At 39.6% G+C, this 20,087-nt stretch overlaps 1 protein-coding gene across 13 annotated transcripts in view; it reads left to right on the plus strand.

The window, feature by feature from the left end:
- Positions 1-20,087, plus strand: part of LOC124115216 (salivary glue protein Sgs-3-like) — a 242,143-nt gene that overhangs the window by 215,922 nt on the left and 6,134 nt on the right. For 12 of the 13 annotated variants that reach the window (XM_048381860.1, XM_048381855.1, XM_048381865.1 and 9 more), the window contains 3 exons: positions 14,679-14,783; positions 17,039-17,143; positions 19,399-19,482. In XM_048381860.1, the coding sequence (XP_048237817.1) occupies positions 14,679-14,783; positions 17,039-17,143; positions 19,399-19,482 (294 nt within the window). The remainder of the gene's footprint in view (positions 1-14,678; positions 14,784-17,038; positions 17,144-19,398; positions 19,483-20,087) is intronic. The other variant, XM_048381866.1, reaches the window with a different exon arrangement.

A 20,087-nucleotide genomic window follows, 5' to 3' on the forward strand; every position in this document is an offset into this window, starting at 1 on the left:
TCGACGGAATCCAACTGAAGACAAGGTCTCATCTTCAGTACTTCAACTGTGTCCTCACTCAATACTAATTTGGCAATAATTGGGCGTGGGCCATCAGTGTCTCGTTTCCTACCTACATAATACCCCCGTACAATATATATGCGAGTCCAAGCTCTATCTTTAATGTGTTTGTCAAGGATACAACAACATCTTTGCATGAATCAGAATTCTCTTGATTACTTTCCGTAACGCCATAATATACAACATGATGACTGCGGCTGAACGACTCTAGTCTGTGCATGATTTTATTTTTTCTAGTTCGCGTTCAAGGAGTTCGGATTAAGTGAAAGTTAATAGATAATATCCTGCAGGTGCTGCACACTTTTCCATGTCACTCTGCACCTTTTAACTACTGTTTCTAAATGATCACATTTGTTTGTCGCCTCAGTCAACTTGGCTTTTGTTGAGTCTATTTCAGTCTGCAGTGAAGTTCTAAAGTCCTTTAGCTCATTCAAGATCGCCGATTAACCAGCATTAAGGTCTACCGTTGAGATTGGACTTGGATTAGATTCCACGTCGTTTGATAACAATAGTCTATCCCGGATTAAGTAGCTGCCACTGTTTCCTACATGAAAGGACTGTGCACGCTGCAGTGGTCAAAGGAACGTGTCTTGTGACGTCACACTGATCAGCCAAATGTAAAGGTTACCTCCATTATTTATTCAGACAAACTAATTGTCAGAAACAGAAACAGTTTATTCTCTCCGGGTGTGGTATGAAAGAGCGCAAAAGAATAAGCATGTACACATAAAGTATTAGTATGTGACAAGATGACAGCATGTCATGCATGGATATATTATATCTTGTCTGTTTTGTGTTTCCTTACTGCTTTAGATATTTCATCCATAAATCCCGATAGGTTCTTTGGATCTCACGCATTTTGACAGAACAATAACCTCTTAAATGTATACAAATTAGACCATTTATTCTCGTAAGATATATCAACAGATAATGAAACTCGAGTGCAACTGAAGGAGAGTTGCACAGTTCACATACACAATCCTCTTCTTTACATTATCCCAACGGCCAGTTTCAATCTGTAAATTATGGTTACATGTTCTGACTTCCTAGATTGGGATAAACATATTTTTTTGTAATTTAAATGTATCTTTCAAATTGTATCTGCTCTGTCAGATACTAATAAATGTAACCTTTACTGCTCACTGCCATGTTGTGTCTCCATTCTTGTACGAAAGTGATCCTGTAGTATCTCGCCTACCTTAGCAGCCAGCCATGTGGTATTACAGGTAATAGGGTTGCAGAATATATGTTAGTCACAGTTATATTGGCCTTAACCCCTACCTGCCAGGTATTACTTATGAATGTTTGTATATTTAATAAAACTGAACATTGAGTTAAAGACTGTCGGAAGATTGTATGGGCTGAAAAGAAGAGATATTTTGTTTTATATTGAAAGGGGTAGACTGATATTGTTGAGCGTGAGAGTTGCTTTAGAAGAGACATTGGTTAAAACAGGATCTAGGTCCTCTGGTGAGTTACAGTGATTATATGTGCCATTTAGATGTCTGTTTTCTTTGAAAAGGGTATAATTCAGTTTTGTATAGCCACTGATAATTCGTGAAATTGTTTTGTCTGAATAGTAACTGATTTATTAAGTGATTTCAGTACTGATGTTATATGAACGAGAATATTAATTAAATCGGGTCGGATGTTGGAATGCTTGTTTTGAATTTTTGTTATGGAGCGAAAAGAGTGTGAAATTATAAGAAATTTGAATTGGTTTATATTTGTGTGCTGTTGAGATGGCTAGTAACCAGTGTTGTAATAGAGTGATTATATTTTTCATTATGGTTGTTTGTGGTTATTTAGATGGGTTGGTCTACATGGATACCTATGACGGTGGTTGTTTTTGGTTTGTGATCCATCGCTATAAATATGGGTATGTGTTGGCCAGTTTGTTTTTAAGTAACTGAGTACTGTTGTTGTTTTCTTCTGTTTTGGTTACGTTAGGTGGAGCTTGTAGTGTATTGTGAAGCGAGGTGTCTGTTTCAGGAGGAGTTTTGTCATGAATGCATTCATTTGCCTAGGGGGCATGTTGTATGTTATTCAGGTTGTGTGTTTGGAGAAGCTTATGGAGATGTGTTAAGTATGGGGCTTACTTGGGTTGGTTTTGAATATTTGAGTGTAGATTTTCTTGTTTTGTATTTTGTTGTGATTTGTTTGCAGATAGGGTTATGTAGTACACCAGCCGCGTAATTTAAGCGGATTTGTTGCCTTCTGTGAGTTATTGAAGTTAAAAAGGGCCGGCGACAGGGCGCTACCTTGACGGCTGCCATTTTCTAATGCATCAGATAGGGTATTATGAGATTTGACTGTCAGAAAGGAGGGATGAATTTAAAATGGCTTTTTTTTCCAGTTTTTGAATGAGGCTATTGTGCCAAGTCTATAAATATGTGCTTGTGCTTTCTGGTGTCTTGTTCTATATGTAAAATTAAATATGTCTATTTCATTTAAGTTTGTGTATTGGATGTGAAACCGATCAGGACTGATTGGTATTTATTATATATAGATTCCATAATTTTACAAATGTGGGAGGGAAGCGAGATGTTGGCGTCAGGAGTCCGGCTCATTGTGGGGTTTCCCCGGTTTAAGGACTGGTACCAGCTTAATTTGTTTCCATTGTTGGGGTAGTTTGCCGGTTTTCCGTATTTGGTTAAAAAAATTGTAATAATAGTGTCTGAATTTTCATTGGATTTGTTTGGAATAGTGTAACTAATGGTACGAGTATGTAGGCCTGTGGCTGTGGCTATGTTATTTTTTGTTTTTAAGAGTTGTTCATAATTCTTGTATGGTTACGGTTTGATGGTTGATTGGTAGGTGCGTGCGGTCTAGTCTTTAGTTCCAGCTAGTATTTTTAATATTTATGTTTTAATTTGTTTCGTTTGTTTGTTTTTATGGTTATATATATATATATATTTTTTGTGCTGGGTATGTGGAGCTGCTTGGGTTAAGCATTTTTGTTCCACAGCGTTATAGAAATTTGTTTGCCATTTTTTAAGGTCTTATAAAAGATTTGCCAGTGACTATTCATTGCTACCATGATAATTTGTTTGGTATTTTTTCTGAGTTAATTAACTAAAGGCAATTTAGAACTGTCTCTCTTAGATTTTATTATTTCGTTGCTGGTACTGGGTTGTGTGAGTGGTTTATTTCAGAGACGGGGATACATTAAGTGGCAATTTCATGCTTCATTTTATTTGTGAAGTTTTAATTGAAGGTGTCTATGTTGTTATATTGTATTTTTGTTGTGTCTGTTTGGTTGCAGAGTTTTATGAACAGCTGCCAGTTTGATTTGTTTTACAATTAAAATTTGTTAGCAGGGTATCTTGGTCTTAAAACTTGTCGTTAGCTTGTGAAGATTTATTTAGTAAATTTAAGGATATTTTGCTAGGGCCGTCACCAGTTGCCCAGGTGCCATTATGAACTTCCCAGCTTGTCGTTTTGGAAAGTTTGACTGGAAGCAACATCAACAACGTTTATCACTTCAAACACAACACGAGAAAGCCGATCTTTCAATAGAAGAATGGATGGAACAACAGTGTCACATGCTTCTATCAGCTAGGATATCGGCCGAGGCCCGGATAGTTTTTCACAAGATCCTAACACTATCATCACCGGTGTTACGTTAAACGCTGATTGTCCAAGCGAAACATTCACCTTTCTAAGTTGGAATATTAATGGACTTCGAAACAAGATTGATGATGTTGATTTTATATCATACTTACAACAATTTAAAATAGCATGTCTTGTTGAAACTTTTGTCGACTGTAGTTTTGATAATAACTGGTTAGTTGGTTATGATATCTATTTTTAATTCAGCAATAAAATTATCTGACTACGGAAGGCTGTCAGGTGGTATTTGTGTATGTGTCCATCAATCCGTCAGTAAATTTTGTAAGTTAATTAAATCAGATGTAGATAATCTCCTGTGCTTGAACATATCAAAAGTGTTACTTACAATTGACAAGAACGTAAAGTTGCTATGTACATACATACCACCAGCTGGTTCGCCGTATTATAACCATGTGGTCTCAAATTGTAGTATTGATCATCTTGAAGAGTTTATGTTAGATAATCAGTCGCAGCTTAAAGATTCTAACACTGTAGTCTGTGGAGATATGAATGCTCGTACTGGTCAACAAAACAATCCTCTAGTCGATATACAAAACGATTTTGTTCATAGTAACTGTTCATTCCCAGAAGATGAAAACGTATGTGTTGGAGATCGGAAATCCCATGACACCGTTATTAATAAATTTGGTCAGATACTGCTAGATATGTTGTATACATTTCAGTTGTTAATTGTCAATGGGAGAGTGTATGGGGATACCCTTTTGAGAATTTACCTATTGTGGAAACCAAGGTGCGAGCGTTAATGATTATTTTATATGTTCCCCCGATTTTTTCGATTATATTAAGATGTTGAATATTGGCGATCGTCTAGAATCTGATCATTTACCTTTGGAATTGACCTGTAAGTTCCCTCATATGAATCAAATACATACCAAATTAAAATATGAAGGTGTCACTAAGAAGAAACTAATATGGAATGACGAACTTTCGAACAACTTTCTAAGCAAACAAACAAGAAAGTATAACATATTTTAAACAGTTACTTCTAGATAAACTTGATAACAATATTGAGGGGGCAATTGATGACTTTGTTGAAATTATGCTAACTTCAGCAGCCTGTATGAGAAAAGAATTAAAACTGAACATGGATAAAACTAAACCTTTTAATACTGGATGTAGAATTACAAGGCGTAACGCCCGCAAAGCGCTGCGAAGATTCAGAACAACCCGTACTAGTCTTGACAGAAAAAAATATTGCGAAAGTAGGAATAAATATAAAGGTTGTCTTCGGAAATACAAATTCGATATGCGTAGACATAGACAAGACAAACTGAAAAAGTCTATTAACGACCCTTCTGCGTTCTGGAAACAAGTACGATCTCTTAAGAATAGATCTTCTGCTACAGATGACATAACAAAGTCGCAGTGGCTTAGTCATTTTAAGAAGGTTTTTTCAAATGATGCAATATTCACTATGGCAACTGATGATATGCAAAATTATGTTAGTGAATGCTACACGGATGTTGATGAAGTTCTGCTAGATTCACCCATTGTTGAAAACGAAATACTAGATGCGATAAATCACCTCAAGAAGGGAAAAGCAGCTGGTCCTGATGATGTAGTTATCGAAATGTTGAAGTCTTCTAAGTTTGAAGTTAAGCCTTTTCTTTGCAAATGTTTTAATAAGCTATTTGAAAATGGAGTTTTCCCAAGCAATTGGTCATGTTCTATAATAATCCCCCTGCATAAAAAAGGAGACAGGAGTGACCAAGATAACTATAGAGGTATTTCATTAATGAGCATTTTAGGAAAAGTATTTACTACAATATTAAACAATAGAATTTCGAAATGGACGACCATGCGTGATAAGATTCCTGAATTTCAAGCTGGCTTCAGAAAAAGTTATTCCACCGTAGATCATTTATTTACACTTTATGCACTTATTCAAAAAACCTTGTCACGGCGTAAGCATAAACTGTATGTAGCATTTGTAGATTTTAAAAAGGCTTTTGATTCTGTCAATCGCTTTAAGCTATGGACATGTCTACGAAAAGCTGGTTTACGTGGGAAAATGTTTACTATTCTAAAATCAATTTATTCTAATGTGAGATCATGTGTTATTTGTGGGGATAGTTTAACAGATTTCTTTGATTGTCCTTTGGGCCTAAGACAAGGCTGTATTTTGAGTCCGATCTTATTTTCATTTTTCATTAATGAATTATATTACGAAATAGCTGCCAGTGGTAAACATGGTATCCAAATGTTCCCAGATTGGATAGAAATATTAATGCTACTTTTCGCAGATGATGTCATTCTAGTGTCAGATACTGTTGTTGGTCTTCAAAGGCAATTAGATATTTTAAGTACGTACACCAAAGATTGGAAATTATCAGTAAAATTGTGATCTTCAGAAAAGGTGGTCCAATAGCGTCGAAAGAGAGATGGTCATTCGATGGTCAGTTAGTCAATATAGTACATGTAGATCACTACTCATACATGTATTTAGGAATCTGGTTCTCACACACAATGAATTGGAAAAAATGTGCCCTTGACTTGTCCTTGCGTGCAAAGAAAGCTTTAATAAGTGTAATGTCCATTTCTCATAAAGTGGGATCGATGTCACCTAATATCTTCTTTAAGCTTTTTGATACCCAGATACAACCAATTTTATTGTATGGTTCTGAAGTATGGGGATTTCAACGTTATGACTGTTTAGAGAAGGTTCATTTATTAGCATGTAAAAAAGTTTCTTTGTGTCGGATCTTTTACACCAAATTGCATGGTTTATGGTGAATGTGGTAGATACCCATTATATGTTAATTCTCAGATCAGATGTTTAAAATATTGGTTTAAAATTCTTCATATGCATGAACAACGTCTCCCCAAATTAGCTTATAACATGCTTCTACATTTAGATAACATGGGAAAGAATACTTGGACATCTTTTATTTTCGCATGGTTTTGGATTTATATGACTATGTCAGTCAGTTGGAAATGTAAATATGTTTCTTAATGAATTTCGGAATCGGTCGATAAATATGTTCTACCAAGAATGGCACTCCACTTTAGAGGATAGTTCACGTTATGAATATTACAAAACTTTCAAGACTTTACTTCAACCAGAAATATATATATACTCACTACGGAAAACTTAAGAAAACAGTTAATTAAATATCGACTGGGTTTGCTAGACCTATTTGTAAATGAAGGAAGAAAACTGTCCATTGAAAAAATGAAAAGAATTTGTCCATTGTGTAAGCTAGAGATAGAAAATGAAATTCATTTTGTGTTTGTCTGTCCATTTTACAATGATCTCCGAAAGAAATATATCAAAGATTATTTAATAGCAATGTCACCGATAAACGCCTTTGTAGTTATTCTGACGACAAAGAACGGATCAAATATATTAAATCTTTCTCTTTATATTAAGCATGCATTAGCCAAAAGAAATGAATTAATCAAACAACGTGTATATCCCAATGTGTAACAAATATAATTGTATCTACATGCGTAACTCTTTCTTGTATATGGGCCGGTGGCCTTTTGTACAATAAACTTCTTTGACTTGACTGTAGTTATTGAACTGTCCACTGCAGTTGGATGTTTGTGATAGCTAGTTGGGTAAATTGTTTGTATAATTGTTGTGCCCAAGAGTGGGTGTTGCGCGTGGAAATCCCCGAGGAAATGTGTATTTGGTTTTATGTAGTTGTTAAGAATGTTAAGGTCACCTTGAGTAAAGGGTTTGGTTTGGGTATGATAAATATATATTATAGTTAGTTTTGTTTTATGTATAGTGGTATTTAGTTTGCTTCGAGAGAATTGCATTGGTCATGAGGCTAAGTTTGAATTTGCGTTTAAATGATGGGTTTGGGGTTTACTTTAGACTGTGAATGGCTGTTAGGCAGCTGTAGAAGCATTTTTGTTACACTTTGGACTTGTGAGCAAGACTTTGGAAGTTTTTAGCAGTGGGTTACCTGATGAGAAGGTAAGCTGCTGTCAACTCTATGAGTTTGTTTGTGTTATTGTTGAATACCTTTGATGTGCACACACGGTATTTCATCCAATGTGTAGTAATAAGTGTCACAAAATATAACTACTGCATAGTTCATTATCAGGCGTTAATGTTTAAAATGTTTCGTTACCATAGAAACTAGCTTCCTCGAGCATATTCGAGAAAAGCTAATTGCATTAATTGGAGCAGGGTGCCAATCAGATCACCCAGGACAATATCAATATAATGGCGTTCAAGTAAAGGAATGTTTTTGCATGTACTGATGTGCTATCTATTCTCCCTCGACCAGCTGGTGTAAACTACATTAACTAATTGCTTCTTTTCATATTTTATTCTTCAATGTGACCGCCTCCGTGGTCTAATGGTAGAGCCCGGGGTTCGATACCAAGCCGCGTCATACCAAAAGACGTTAAAAGATGGTACTTGTTGTTACCCTGTCTGGCGCTCGGCATTAAGGGGCTAAAACAAGGACTGGTCGGCTCGGAGTCAGTATACTGTGTCTGAGTGGGGTATTCATGTTAAACTGCGGCATGGTATCTCAGTGTGCTAGCACTATAAATCGGCATCAGTCCGGACTAGTACAAGAAGCCACACACACACACACACATACACGTGCATGCACGTCGCTATATAAGTGCAATAATCTTGGACGTGACGTTAAACCCCAATTCACCTAACCTCAGCTATTCCTCAATATAACGCAATATTCAACGATCTTCGCTACACCTGTTTATTTTCTGGCTACATCATAATGGGTTTGAACATCTGAATACCTTTGGGCATAATTGGGGAATTTGATATGAATGTGCGCAGGAGAGATACCTAGCTAGCGATAACATTCACATCAGGTATTCGACCAGTCGTGCTATGCATGCTCTATGTGCACAAGCCCTATGGCACGTTAACCTACATTGTTATGAAGCCATTGTCTAGATCAACTTCTAATATTCCAGGACATAAACGGAATAGTTGTTTAATGTTTCGGAGTTTGCTGTGTAGTGTTGCGTCCATTAGTCGTATGAGAGAACAAGATTATCGTTGGTTCGAATCCCAGATTCATCTTGGTGATGATTCGTGGTTTATCAACACATTATCCGAGCTCATTGGGGTATATCTGTGATAAACGTCAACGTCAATTTTATATTTTCCCCTACATTACACACACACGCCATGAAAAACCGTTCAAAGCTGGGATAATACCCACCTCACGTTTCTGTTAATTGCAATACATTGGTGCAGGGGCAGTCGGGTAGCCTAGTGGTTAAAGCGTTCGCTCGTCACGCCGAAGACCCGGGTTCAATTTCCGACATGGGTACAATGTGTGAAGCCCATTTCTGGTGTCCCCCGCCGTGATATTGCTGGAATATTGCTAAAAGCGGCGTAAAACCATACTGACTGACTCACTCACATTGGTGCAATAATGTATCTCCAGTTATTATGTATACGTATCATTTCCCATTTTGTCTTTTGTGTGCTGGGGGCACGGGTGGCGTCTAAGGCGGCGCGATTCGCAGGGCAGAGTTGCGTCCCTTGGGCACGCCAGAAACCTATGATTGTGGGTTCGAATTCCGGTTCGCCCTGATTATGTTTCTAGGTTTTGACAGCACCATACCCATGCTCGTGGGTTTCACCGAAGTGGTAAACGTCTGAGACCTGCATCACTTCGGGCGTTCCTCCGACATTAAGCTGACACGCCGTGATATAACTGGAGTTATGTTAAAAGCGGCGTTAAACTCAACTCACACAATCACTCACTTTTGTGTGCCACTGGGGTGGATGAATGATTGCGACTGGATTACCGCCGTTGGAACTTGTTTGGATATATTATGTGGTGTCCGCTTAATTCAGCTTATTTAGTCTTCAAAACAACACTATGCTGAGCTACGAAACAGAATATTGTTTGTAGACTTGCGGAATAATGAGTGACGATATCCTCACTACCATTCATGTATTTCTTTAAGATGTTATCACCACTCTTACGAAGCCCAGGCAAACCAAGAAATAATCTGTGCGACAGAAAATCGAACCCATAATCATAGGTCTCTGGATAACGAATTGCGCCACCTTAGACAACTGGGCTACCCGTACTCCGTTACTCACATTTAAGACCACCGAACAATATTCGACCCGTGAAGATCCGGGGTAGAATAGGTCTTCAGCAATCCATGCTTGCCGTAAAAGGCGACTATCCTTGTTGGGTGGTCGGGTCTTCAGGCTCGCTGTCTTGGTGGATGCATGTCATCATATCCCAATTGTATGGATGATGCTCATAATGTCAATCACGAGATTGTCTGGTCGAGACCCCTATTATTTACAGACCGCCGTCATATAGCTGTAATATTGCTGAGTGCAGCGTTAAACGAGAAACAAACATTATATATTCATATAATTGATCTTTAATGCATGTTTCTAAGATGCCTTCAAAATATATTTATTAATGATATGTACGTATATTTATATCCAGCGAACCGATATGACGATGAAGATGATGATTAGTGCACTCTTGGTTACGTGTGCCATTACCCTGTCTTCCTCGCAAAATCTTACCAACGACGACATCACCAGCATCTGCAAGGCAGTCACGGAACAGGGCAATTGTTCGTCCTGTAACTGGTGTTCTGTGAGGAAAGACGGCTTTCCCTTGACAGTGAAAGAGCTGTGCCGAGTAGATAATTGGAGCCTGGCTCTTTCAGATTTCCCATGTTCGAACATCACGACCTTCTATAGCCAGTCTTGTTCTGCGGGCACCTTGCCATGGGCACATACGGTCGTGTGTCCCATTGCTGAGTCGGCTACTTCCTGCTTTGTAACAAGTAAGTATTATTTATTTATTTTAAAAAAACCATATTATATATATTTGTTTTATTTAAGTACCTTATACATGAGAAAATCTGAAAACTTGCGCATATACTCCGGTGAAAATGTGATTTCATACTTCGATAAATGTAAGAGTAACATCTAGTCTTTATGGACCCGTGAAGATCCGGGTAAAATAGGTCTTAAGCAACCCATGCTTGACGTAAAAGGCAATGTTGTAGTTCTGGTTCGCCTGATGACGAGTGCATGCTGTGGAATATTAGACCAATGTACGTACGCCTCAGTGTTTGCTTGTTTTGTTATTTACGACACTGGAATGCATCTCATACAACACTATGACAGTTACAATGTACGATCCATTTATGGTCAGGAAATGCCGAGAGAAAAATAATCACACGCGGACTGCCATGTTGAATTTTACCGCGGTTTGGCATCCAGGACGTGTCGTATAGGTATGCAACCCGTGAAGATCCGGGGTACAATAGGTATTTATGCTTGCCGTAAAAGACGACTATGCTTGTAAGAGGCGACTAACGGGATCGGGTGGTCAGGCACGCTGACTTGGTTGAAGTATGTTGAGTGGATCGATGCTCATTATGTTAATCACTGGATTGCCTGGTCCAGACTCGATTATTTACAGACCGCCTCCATATAGCTTGAATATTGCTGAGTGCGGCGTTAAACAACAAACAAACAACATCTAATCTTTATGGTGTATTTTATACATACTGGTACGATATTCAGGTTTGTGCATTTTTATCGGTTTTGTAATAAAGGATGACAGGAAGACCGGAAAGGCATAACTTGTGAGTTTAAGGGAAGGATACATATTATCTTTTACTATACGTTTATATACTATAGGTTCCAGTATCTGCTCAAATGCAGTTTCATTTGATTCCCGACCAGTGGATCCGTATGCATTCCAGTTATCATTCTCAGCTCCATGGGGAGTATAACCCAAACTGCCAAGGGGCGCTACACTTGGGTTTCGGATGTATGCACGTATTTGTGTTTCCACCATCTGGTCTTCTACCATTAGTATTAGTATCATATATCATTTTAACAGTAAATAATTACGAAATGAATTAGTTTCACAAATTTAAGCAATTCTAATTGGCAGTGGGAATCTGAAAACCTGTGCATATAATCCGGTGAATGCACAAAATTCGTACTTCGATAAATGTAAGTTTGGACGGAAGAAGGAACTGCGTTCCACTTGACAAGTCACTTGATAAACTCTATATTAGGTCGGTGTCAGGGATTTCCTGTTGTTAAACTTGGACGAAAAGGTTCACAAATACAGACATGAAATAATTATATATTGCAAAATACCAGTGTTTGTTATTTTAGATTTGCATGGAATTTTCGGGTCGTGATAAAGAGCATTCCCTTCTATTGCCTTCTATTGCCCTTGACGCTTGTCGTGTATTCTTGCGAATGTCTCGATGTGGACGTATATCAAAACCATTACTTCTGCAACGAACTTGACAGTAAGTTAATAAAAGCGACATAAACAGACTCCAATTATATACAGAAGATGCCAGGTTTTCGCGAAAAGGTGAGTGTATCCTGCCCCACCTGTATTACCAAGCAACCCACGTTTGCTTAAAAGACGTCTATGCTTGTCGTAAGAAGCGACTTACGGAAACGGGTGGTCAGGCTCGCTGACTTGGTTGATGCATGTCATCGTGTCCCAATTGCGTGGATCGATGCTCATGATGTCGATCACGAGATTGACTGGTGCAGACTTGATTCTTTACAGACAGCTGTCATATAGCTGGAATATTGCTGAGTGCGGCGTTAAGCAACAAACAAACAAACCAAACAGAAACACATGCAAAGGCAAGTCAGTAGTTCACCTGAAACAAAACATTGGGACACATGGTGAAAAGTCAAAACAGGGAATTGCATCAGTCATAACTTCTGGCACTGATGCGTCAAGTATGGAAACGTCCTCCACATGACCAGCATGATTCAATTTTTGAAAACTTTGCAGAGGCCTTCAATGTTGTAACTTGATCAAACAACTTGAGCTAAGATATGGCATAAATTAGTCACACACACACACACACACACACACACACACACACACAGCTGGAAACAAGTTAAGCAGCAGCTGCAGCCCTTCGTTACGATCACGCGGTGTCGCCTAGTACTACGTCACAATCAAATGACATCACTAACATCTCTGCCCCTGCGTTGGTTAGCTTTACATTTTTAACTCCACACACTGGTTATTATTGTTTACAAACTGAAATTGTTGGCAGATTTACTTTGCGTGATACATAGAATCACTCGTGCTTTCTAATCTCAAATGTATGACTGGTTGAAAATGTAAACTTATAGATACAGATACTTTGTATATCCCGACGTTACCTACTGACTAGAACAATGTTTGTTTCTCCACGTGGTCGCATGTGGTAAATCGTGTCGTACGATGCAGTGAGCAAGTAATTGAAAGTGTAGACACACAACTACTGACAAAGAACATTGCCCGTCATAATTGTTTTGCTTAGGGCTAACATAATCAATGCCATCAAACTTGACAAAGTCACAATTCTTATCAGTATCACAACCTAATGCAATATCCACAGGAGAAACAGTGGCAACACACTGAGCAGGTACATTGTCATGTAATTCATGTTACTTTCTAATCATATTGACATGACAAAGCTGTGTCTGTTTACGACGGTCCGGTGTTTGTACAACATAGTCAGTATCACTGACCTTCTGGCAATAACATAGGGACCGTTCTGCCTAGCACGTAATGGTTGACCAGGGATTGGCAAAAACACTAAGACGTTATTGCCAGGACTAAATTTTCTCTTGAGACTTTTTGTCATAATGTAATTTCATTTTGTCCTGGGATTCCTTTAAGTTATCCTCAGCAACTTCACAAGCTTTTGTAAGCCTAGCCCCAAATGATAAGACATACTCTTACAAACTCATTTCAGACCTATCACTGAGCCAATGTTCCTTTAAGTCCACTAATCGTATGGCCAAAGACAAGGTGATAAAAACTAAAACCTAGGGACTCCCTCACAGCAAACAACAACAAATGAATGCCTCTATCCCAACCCTTCTCAGTCTCAAAACAGTAAGTCCTTATCATATTCTTAAGAGTCTACTCTCTCTAAAGCTCCTTGAGATTCAGGGTGATATGCACGAGGCTTAACATGAGTTATGCCTAACTGGTGCATAGCTTGTTGCAAAACACCTAACATGAAAATAGAGCCCTGATCTGACTGTATAATCTTAGCAAACCAACCATGGTGAAGAAATTTATCAAAGCCTTGATTATAACCTGAGCTGTAAGTTTCCCAATGGAAATCGTGTGGAAGCACACATGATAGTAAACATGTATACTGATTTCCTGACTTAGTTTTAGGCAAAGGACCAATACAATCAATGATAACCCTGCTGGAAGGTTCTTCAAAGGCTGGAATGGGTTTAAAAGATGCTACTGGAATTTTCTGATTAGGTTTGCCAACCATTTGACACACATGGCATGTTTTGCAAATTCAGTCACATCATGCCGCAAATTAGGCCAAAATGGGACAGAATGTTGTCACAAGTTTTGTTTATCTGCCAAGGACTTTCATGTGCCAAACTCAAAACATGCTTTCGATATGAATTTGAAAGGACAATTTGATGGACGACCTTCCGTTCATTATCAGCAGGTACATTTGGCGGCCTGCATGTCCTCATCAAAACGCTACCCTTAAAATAATAGCAAAGTGGAACCATGTCAGCTTCTTCTGAAGAGAGTAAGTGCCCTGTTGGCAAGAGCTTTGAGTTATTGGCCCTCCCCCTTTAACTTAACTTACAGCTCCCTACCCAGAACTGGCTCCTCAACAGCCAAACTGTCAGAATGTTTGCACTCTCCCTCCAAGATTTAGACAGGTCAAGTGAATGATTCATAACAGTGCCAGCCAAATCATAACTGGAATCATTCTCAGAGGAACTTTGCTCAGACATAGCACAAGTCACAACACACAAAGGACTTATGCCTTGAATTTCTTTTTCAAGATTTTCGGTACTTTCGGAAGTGCGAGGTTCAAGACAAATAACAGGATCAGGCAAACATCTTCCCATCTTCAGCCATATCTTACAAACTCGTACGCAAAGTTATGTATACTTATAATTTCTACACAATTATGTATTTGTAAATGCCTAAATGTACGACCAAGTAACGTTAATGGTTGTTTTCTTTCAGCGGAGGCTTCTACGACCACGGTAACTACGACCACGGCAACTACAACCACGGTGCCCACAACGACTAAAACAATTCGGTTTCAAGCCGGCGCCCCCGAAACGTTCCGTATGCGACTATTTTCAAATCTTTTTTTTGCGATACCTACTCTGTGCATTTAGAGCTCGTGTTTGATCGTAGATATTCTCTGAAACGTGGACGTGCTCGTGTTTGCCCGGTCATCGATACATCACATTATATGTGAGGTGAGGTGAAATGGGGTCGCGTCCAAAATTATTGCACTTATATAGCGACGTGCACGCACGTGAGTGTGTATGGTTGCTTGTGCTTACCCACTGAGATACTATGCCGCAGTTTAACACGAATACCCCACTCTGCTTCAGTATACTGACTCCGAGCCGACCAGTCCTTGTTTTAGCCCCTTAATGCCGAACGCCAGGCAGGGTAACAAGTACCCTAAACCATCTGTTTTGGTCCGGGCGTCACTTTATATTGGATCACAAAGAGTGCCAGTGTCTTGCTAGAGTGCTAGAGTGTTGTTGCTGTTGCTAAAGTATATAAAACTCGGCGTATTTGGTCTGATGCAATGAAGGTCGTTTTTTAGACAAAAATAATCTGCTTTGTATTGTAGATTGGTAAATGTATTTAACAATAGAACGTGCTTCCTTTCAGAGGTAACTTGATATTAAGTCGCGATCCGGGGAAGAATAGATCTTCAGGAATCAATGCTTGCCGTGAAAGGGTACTGTGTTTGTCGTAAGAGGCGACTAACGGGATCGGGTGTTCAGGCTCGCTGACTTGGTTGATGCATGTCATCGTATCCCAATTGCGTGGATCGATGTTCATGATGTCAATCACGAGATTGTCTGGTCCAGACTTGATTATTTACAGACCGCTGTCATATAGCTGGAATATTGCTGAGTGCGGCGTTAAACAACAAACAAACAAACCAAACAGAAACACATGCAAAGGCAAGTCAGTAGTTCACCTGAAACTACTGATTGGGACACATGGTGAAAAGTCAAAACAGGGAATTGCATCAGTCATAACTTTTGGCACTGATGCGTCAAGTATGGAAACATACTCCATAAGACATACTCCAACTATCACTGAGCCAATGTTCCTTTAAGTCCACTAATTGTATGGCCAAAGACAAGGGAATAAAAACTAAAACCTAGGGACTCCCTCACAGCAAACAACAACAAATGAATGCCTCTATCCCAACCCTTCTCAGTCTCAAAACAGTAAGTCCTTATCATATTCTTAAGAGTCTTCTCTCTCTAAAGCTCCTTGAGATTCGGGGTGATATGCACGAGGCTTAACCTGAGTTATGCCTAACTGGTGCATAGCTTGTTGCAAAACACCTAACATGAAAATAGAGCCCTGATCTGACTGTATAATCTTAGCAAACCAACCATGGTGAAGAAATTTATCAAAGCCTTGATTATAACCTGAGCTGTAAGTTTCCCAATGGAAATCGTGTGGAAGCACACATGATAGTAAACATGTATACTGATTTCCTGACTTAGTTTTAGGCAAAGGACCAATACAATCAATGATAACCCTGCTGGAAGGTTCTTCAAAGGCTGGAATGGGTTTAAAAGATGCTACTGGAATTTTCTGATTAGGTTTGCCAACCATTTGACACACATGGCATGTTTTGCAAATTCAGTCACATCATGCCGCAAATTAGGCCAAAATGGGACAGAATGTTGTCACAAGTTTTGTTTATCTGCCAAGGACTTTCATGTGCCAAACTCAAAACATGCTTTCGATATGAATTTGAAAGGACAATTTGATGGACGACCTTCCGTTCATTATCAGCAGGTACATTTGGCGGCCTGCATGTCCTCATCAAAACGCTACCCTTAAAATAATAGCAAAGTGGAACCATGTCAGCTTCTTCTGAAGAGAGTAAGTGCCCTGTTGGCAAGAGCTTTGAGTTATTGGCCCTCCCCCTTTAACTTAACTTACAGCTCCCTACCCAGAACTGGCTCCTCAACAGCCAAACTGTCAGAATGTTTGCACTCTCCCTCCAAGATTTAGACAGGTCAAGTGAATGATTCATAACAGTGCCAGCCAAATCATAACTGGAATCATTCTCAGAGGAACTTTGCTCAGACATAGCACAAGTCACAACACACAAAGGACTTATGCCTTGAATTTCTTTTTCAAGATTTTCGGTACTTTCGGAAGTGCGAGGTTCAAGACAAATAACAGGATCAGGCAAACATCTTCCCATCTTCAGCCATATCTTACAAACTCGTACGCAAAGTTATGTATACTTATAATTTCTACACAATTATGTATTTGTAAATGCCTAAATGTACGACCAAGTAACGTTAATGGTTGTTTTCTTTCAGCGGAGGCTTCTACGACCACGGTAACTACGACCACGGCAACTACAACCACGGTGCCCACAACGACTAAAACAATTCGGTTTCAAGCCGGCGCCCCCGAAACGTTCCGTATGCGACTATTTTCAAATCTTTTTTTTGCGATACCTACTCTGTGCATTTAGAGCTCGTGTTTGATCGTAGATATTCTCTGAAACGTGGACGTGCTCGTGTTTGCCCGGTCATCGATACATCACATTATATGTGAGGTGAGGTGAAATGGGGTCGCGTCCAAAATTATTGCACTTATATAGCGACGTGCACGCACGTGAGTGTGTATGGTTGCTTGTGCTTACCCACTGAGATACTATGCCGCAGTTTAACACGAATACCCCACTCTGCTTCAGTATACTGACTCCGAGCCGACCAGTCCTTGTTTTAGCCCCTTAATGCCGAACGCCAGGCAGGGTAACAAGTACCCTAAACCATCTGTTTTGGTCCGGGCGTCACTTTATATTGGATCACAAAGAGTGCCAGTGTCTTGCTAGAGTGCTAGAGTGTTGTTGCTGTTGCTAAAGTATATAAAACTCGGCGTATTTGGTCTGATGCAATGAAGGTCGTTTTTTAGACAAAAATAATCTGCTTTGTATTGTAGATTGGTAAATGTATTTAACAATAGAACGTGCTTCCTTTCAGAGGTAACTTGATATTAAGTCGCGATCCGGGGAAGAATAGATCTTCAGGAATCAATGCTTGCCGTGAAAGGGTACTGTGTTTGTCGTAAGAGGCGACTAACGGGATCGGGTGTTCAGGCTCGCTGACTTGGTTGATGCATGTCATCGTATCCCAATTGCGTGGATCGATGTTCATGATGTCAATCACGAGATTGTCTGGTCCAGACTTGATTATTTACAGACCGCTGTCATATAGCTGGAATATTGCTGAGTGCGGCGTTAAACAACAAACAAACAAACCAAACAGAAACACATGCAAAGGCAAGTCAGTAGTTCACCTGAAACTACTGATTGGGACACATGGTGAAAAGTCAAAACAGGGAATTGCATCAGTCATAACTTTTGGCACTGATGCGTCAAGTATGGAAACATACTCCATAAGACACACTCCAACTATCACTGAGCCAATGTTCCTTTAAGTCCACTAATTGTATGGCCAAAGACAAGGGAATAAAAACTAAAACCTAGGGACTCCCTCACAGCAAACAACAACAAATGAATGCCTCTATCCCAACCCTTCTCAGTCTCAAAACAGTAAGTCCTTATCATATTCTTAAGAGTCTTCTCTCTCTAAAGCTCCTTGAGATTCGGGGTGATATGCACGAGGCTTAACCTGAGTTATGCCTAACTGGTGCATAGCTTGTTGCAAAACACCTAACATGAAAATAGAGCCCTGATCTGACTGTATAATCTTAGCAAACCAACCATGGTGAAGAAATTTATCAAAGCCTTGATTATAACCTGAGCTGTAAGTTCCCAATGGAAATCTTGTGGAAGCACACATGATAGTAAACATGTATACTGATTTCCTGACTTAGTTTTAGGCAAAGGACCAATACAATCAATGATAACCCTGCTGGAAGGTTCTTCAAAGGCTGGAATGGGTTTAAAAGATGCTACTGGAATTTTCTGATTAGGTTTGCCAACCATTTGACACACATGGCATGTTTTGCAAATTCAGTCACATCATGCCGCAAATTAGGCCAAAATGGGACAGAATGTTGTCACAAGTTTTGTTTATCTGCCAAAGGACTTTCATGTGCCAAACTCAAAACATGCTTTCGATATGAATTTGAAAGGACAATTTGATGGACGACCTTCCGTTCATTATCAGCAGGTACATTTGGCGGCCTGCATGTCCTCATCAAAACGCTACCCTTAAAATAATAGCAAAGTGGAACCATGTCAGCTTCTTCTGAAGAGAGTAAGTGCCCTGTTGGCAAGAGCTTTGAGTTATTGGCCCTCCCCCTTTAACTTAACTTACAGCTCCCTACCCAGAACTGGTTCCTCAACAGCCAAACTGTCAGAATGTTTGCACTCTCCCTCCAAGATTTAGACAGGTCAAGTGAATGATTCATAACAGTGCCAGCCAAATCATAACTGGAATCATTCTCAGAGGAACTTTGCTCAGACATAGCACAAGTCACAACACACAAAGGACTTATGCCTTGAATTTCTTTTTCAAGATTTTCAGTACTTTCGGAAGTGCGAGGTTCAAGACAAATAACAGGATCAGGCAAACATCTTCCCATCTTCAGCCATATCTTACAAACTCGTACGCAAAGTTATGTATACTTATAATTTCTACACAATTATGTATTTGTAAATGCCTAAATGTACGACCAAGTAACGTTAATGGTTGTTTTCTTTCAGCGGAGGCTACAACCACGGTGCCTACAACGACTGCAACAACCATGCCTTCAATTCCGGGACCAGACGTCGCCCGCAAAACGTTCCGTATGCGACTATTTTCAAATCTTTTTTTGCGCTACCTACTCTGTGCATTTAGAGCTCGTGTTTGATCGTAGATATTCTCTGAAACGTGGACGTGCTCGTGTTTGCCCGGTCATCGATACATCACATTATATGTGAGGTGAGGTGAAATGGGGTCGCGTCCAAAATTATTGCACTTATATAGCGACGTGCACGCACGTGAGTGTGTATGGTTGCTTGTGCTTACCCACTGAGATACTATGCCGCAGTTTAACACGAATACCCCACTCTGCTTCAGTATACTGACTCCGAGCCGACCAGTCCTTGTTTTAGCCCCTTAATGCCGAACGCCAGGCAGGGTAACAAGTACCCTAAACCATCTGTTTTGGTCCGGGCGTCACTTTATATAGGATCACACGGGATAGAATAGATCTTCAGCTTGCCGTGAAAGGCGACTTTGTTTTTTGTTAGAGGCGACTAACGGGATCGGGTGGTCTTGGTTGATGCATGTCATCGTATCCCAGTTACGTGGATCGATGCTCATGATGTCAATCACGAGATTGTCTGGTCCAGACTTGATTATTTACAGACCGCCTTCATATAGCTTGAATATTGCTGAGTGCGGCGTT

Source organism: Haliotis rufescens, unplaced genomic scaffold, assembly GCF_023055435.1.
Source record: "Haliotis rufescens isolate VD_foot unplaced genomic scaffold, xgHalRufe1.0.p SCAF_4, whole genome shotgun sequence".
In the NCBI taxonomy this organism is placed as follows: domain Eukaryota; kingdom Metazoa; phylum Mollusca; class Gastropoda; order Lepetellida; family Haliotidae; genus Haliotis; species Haliotis rufescens.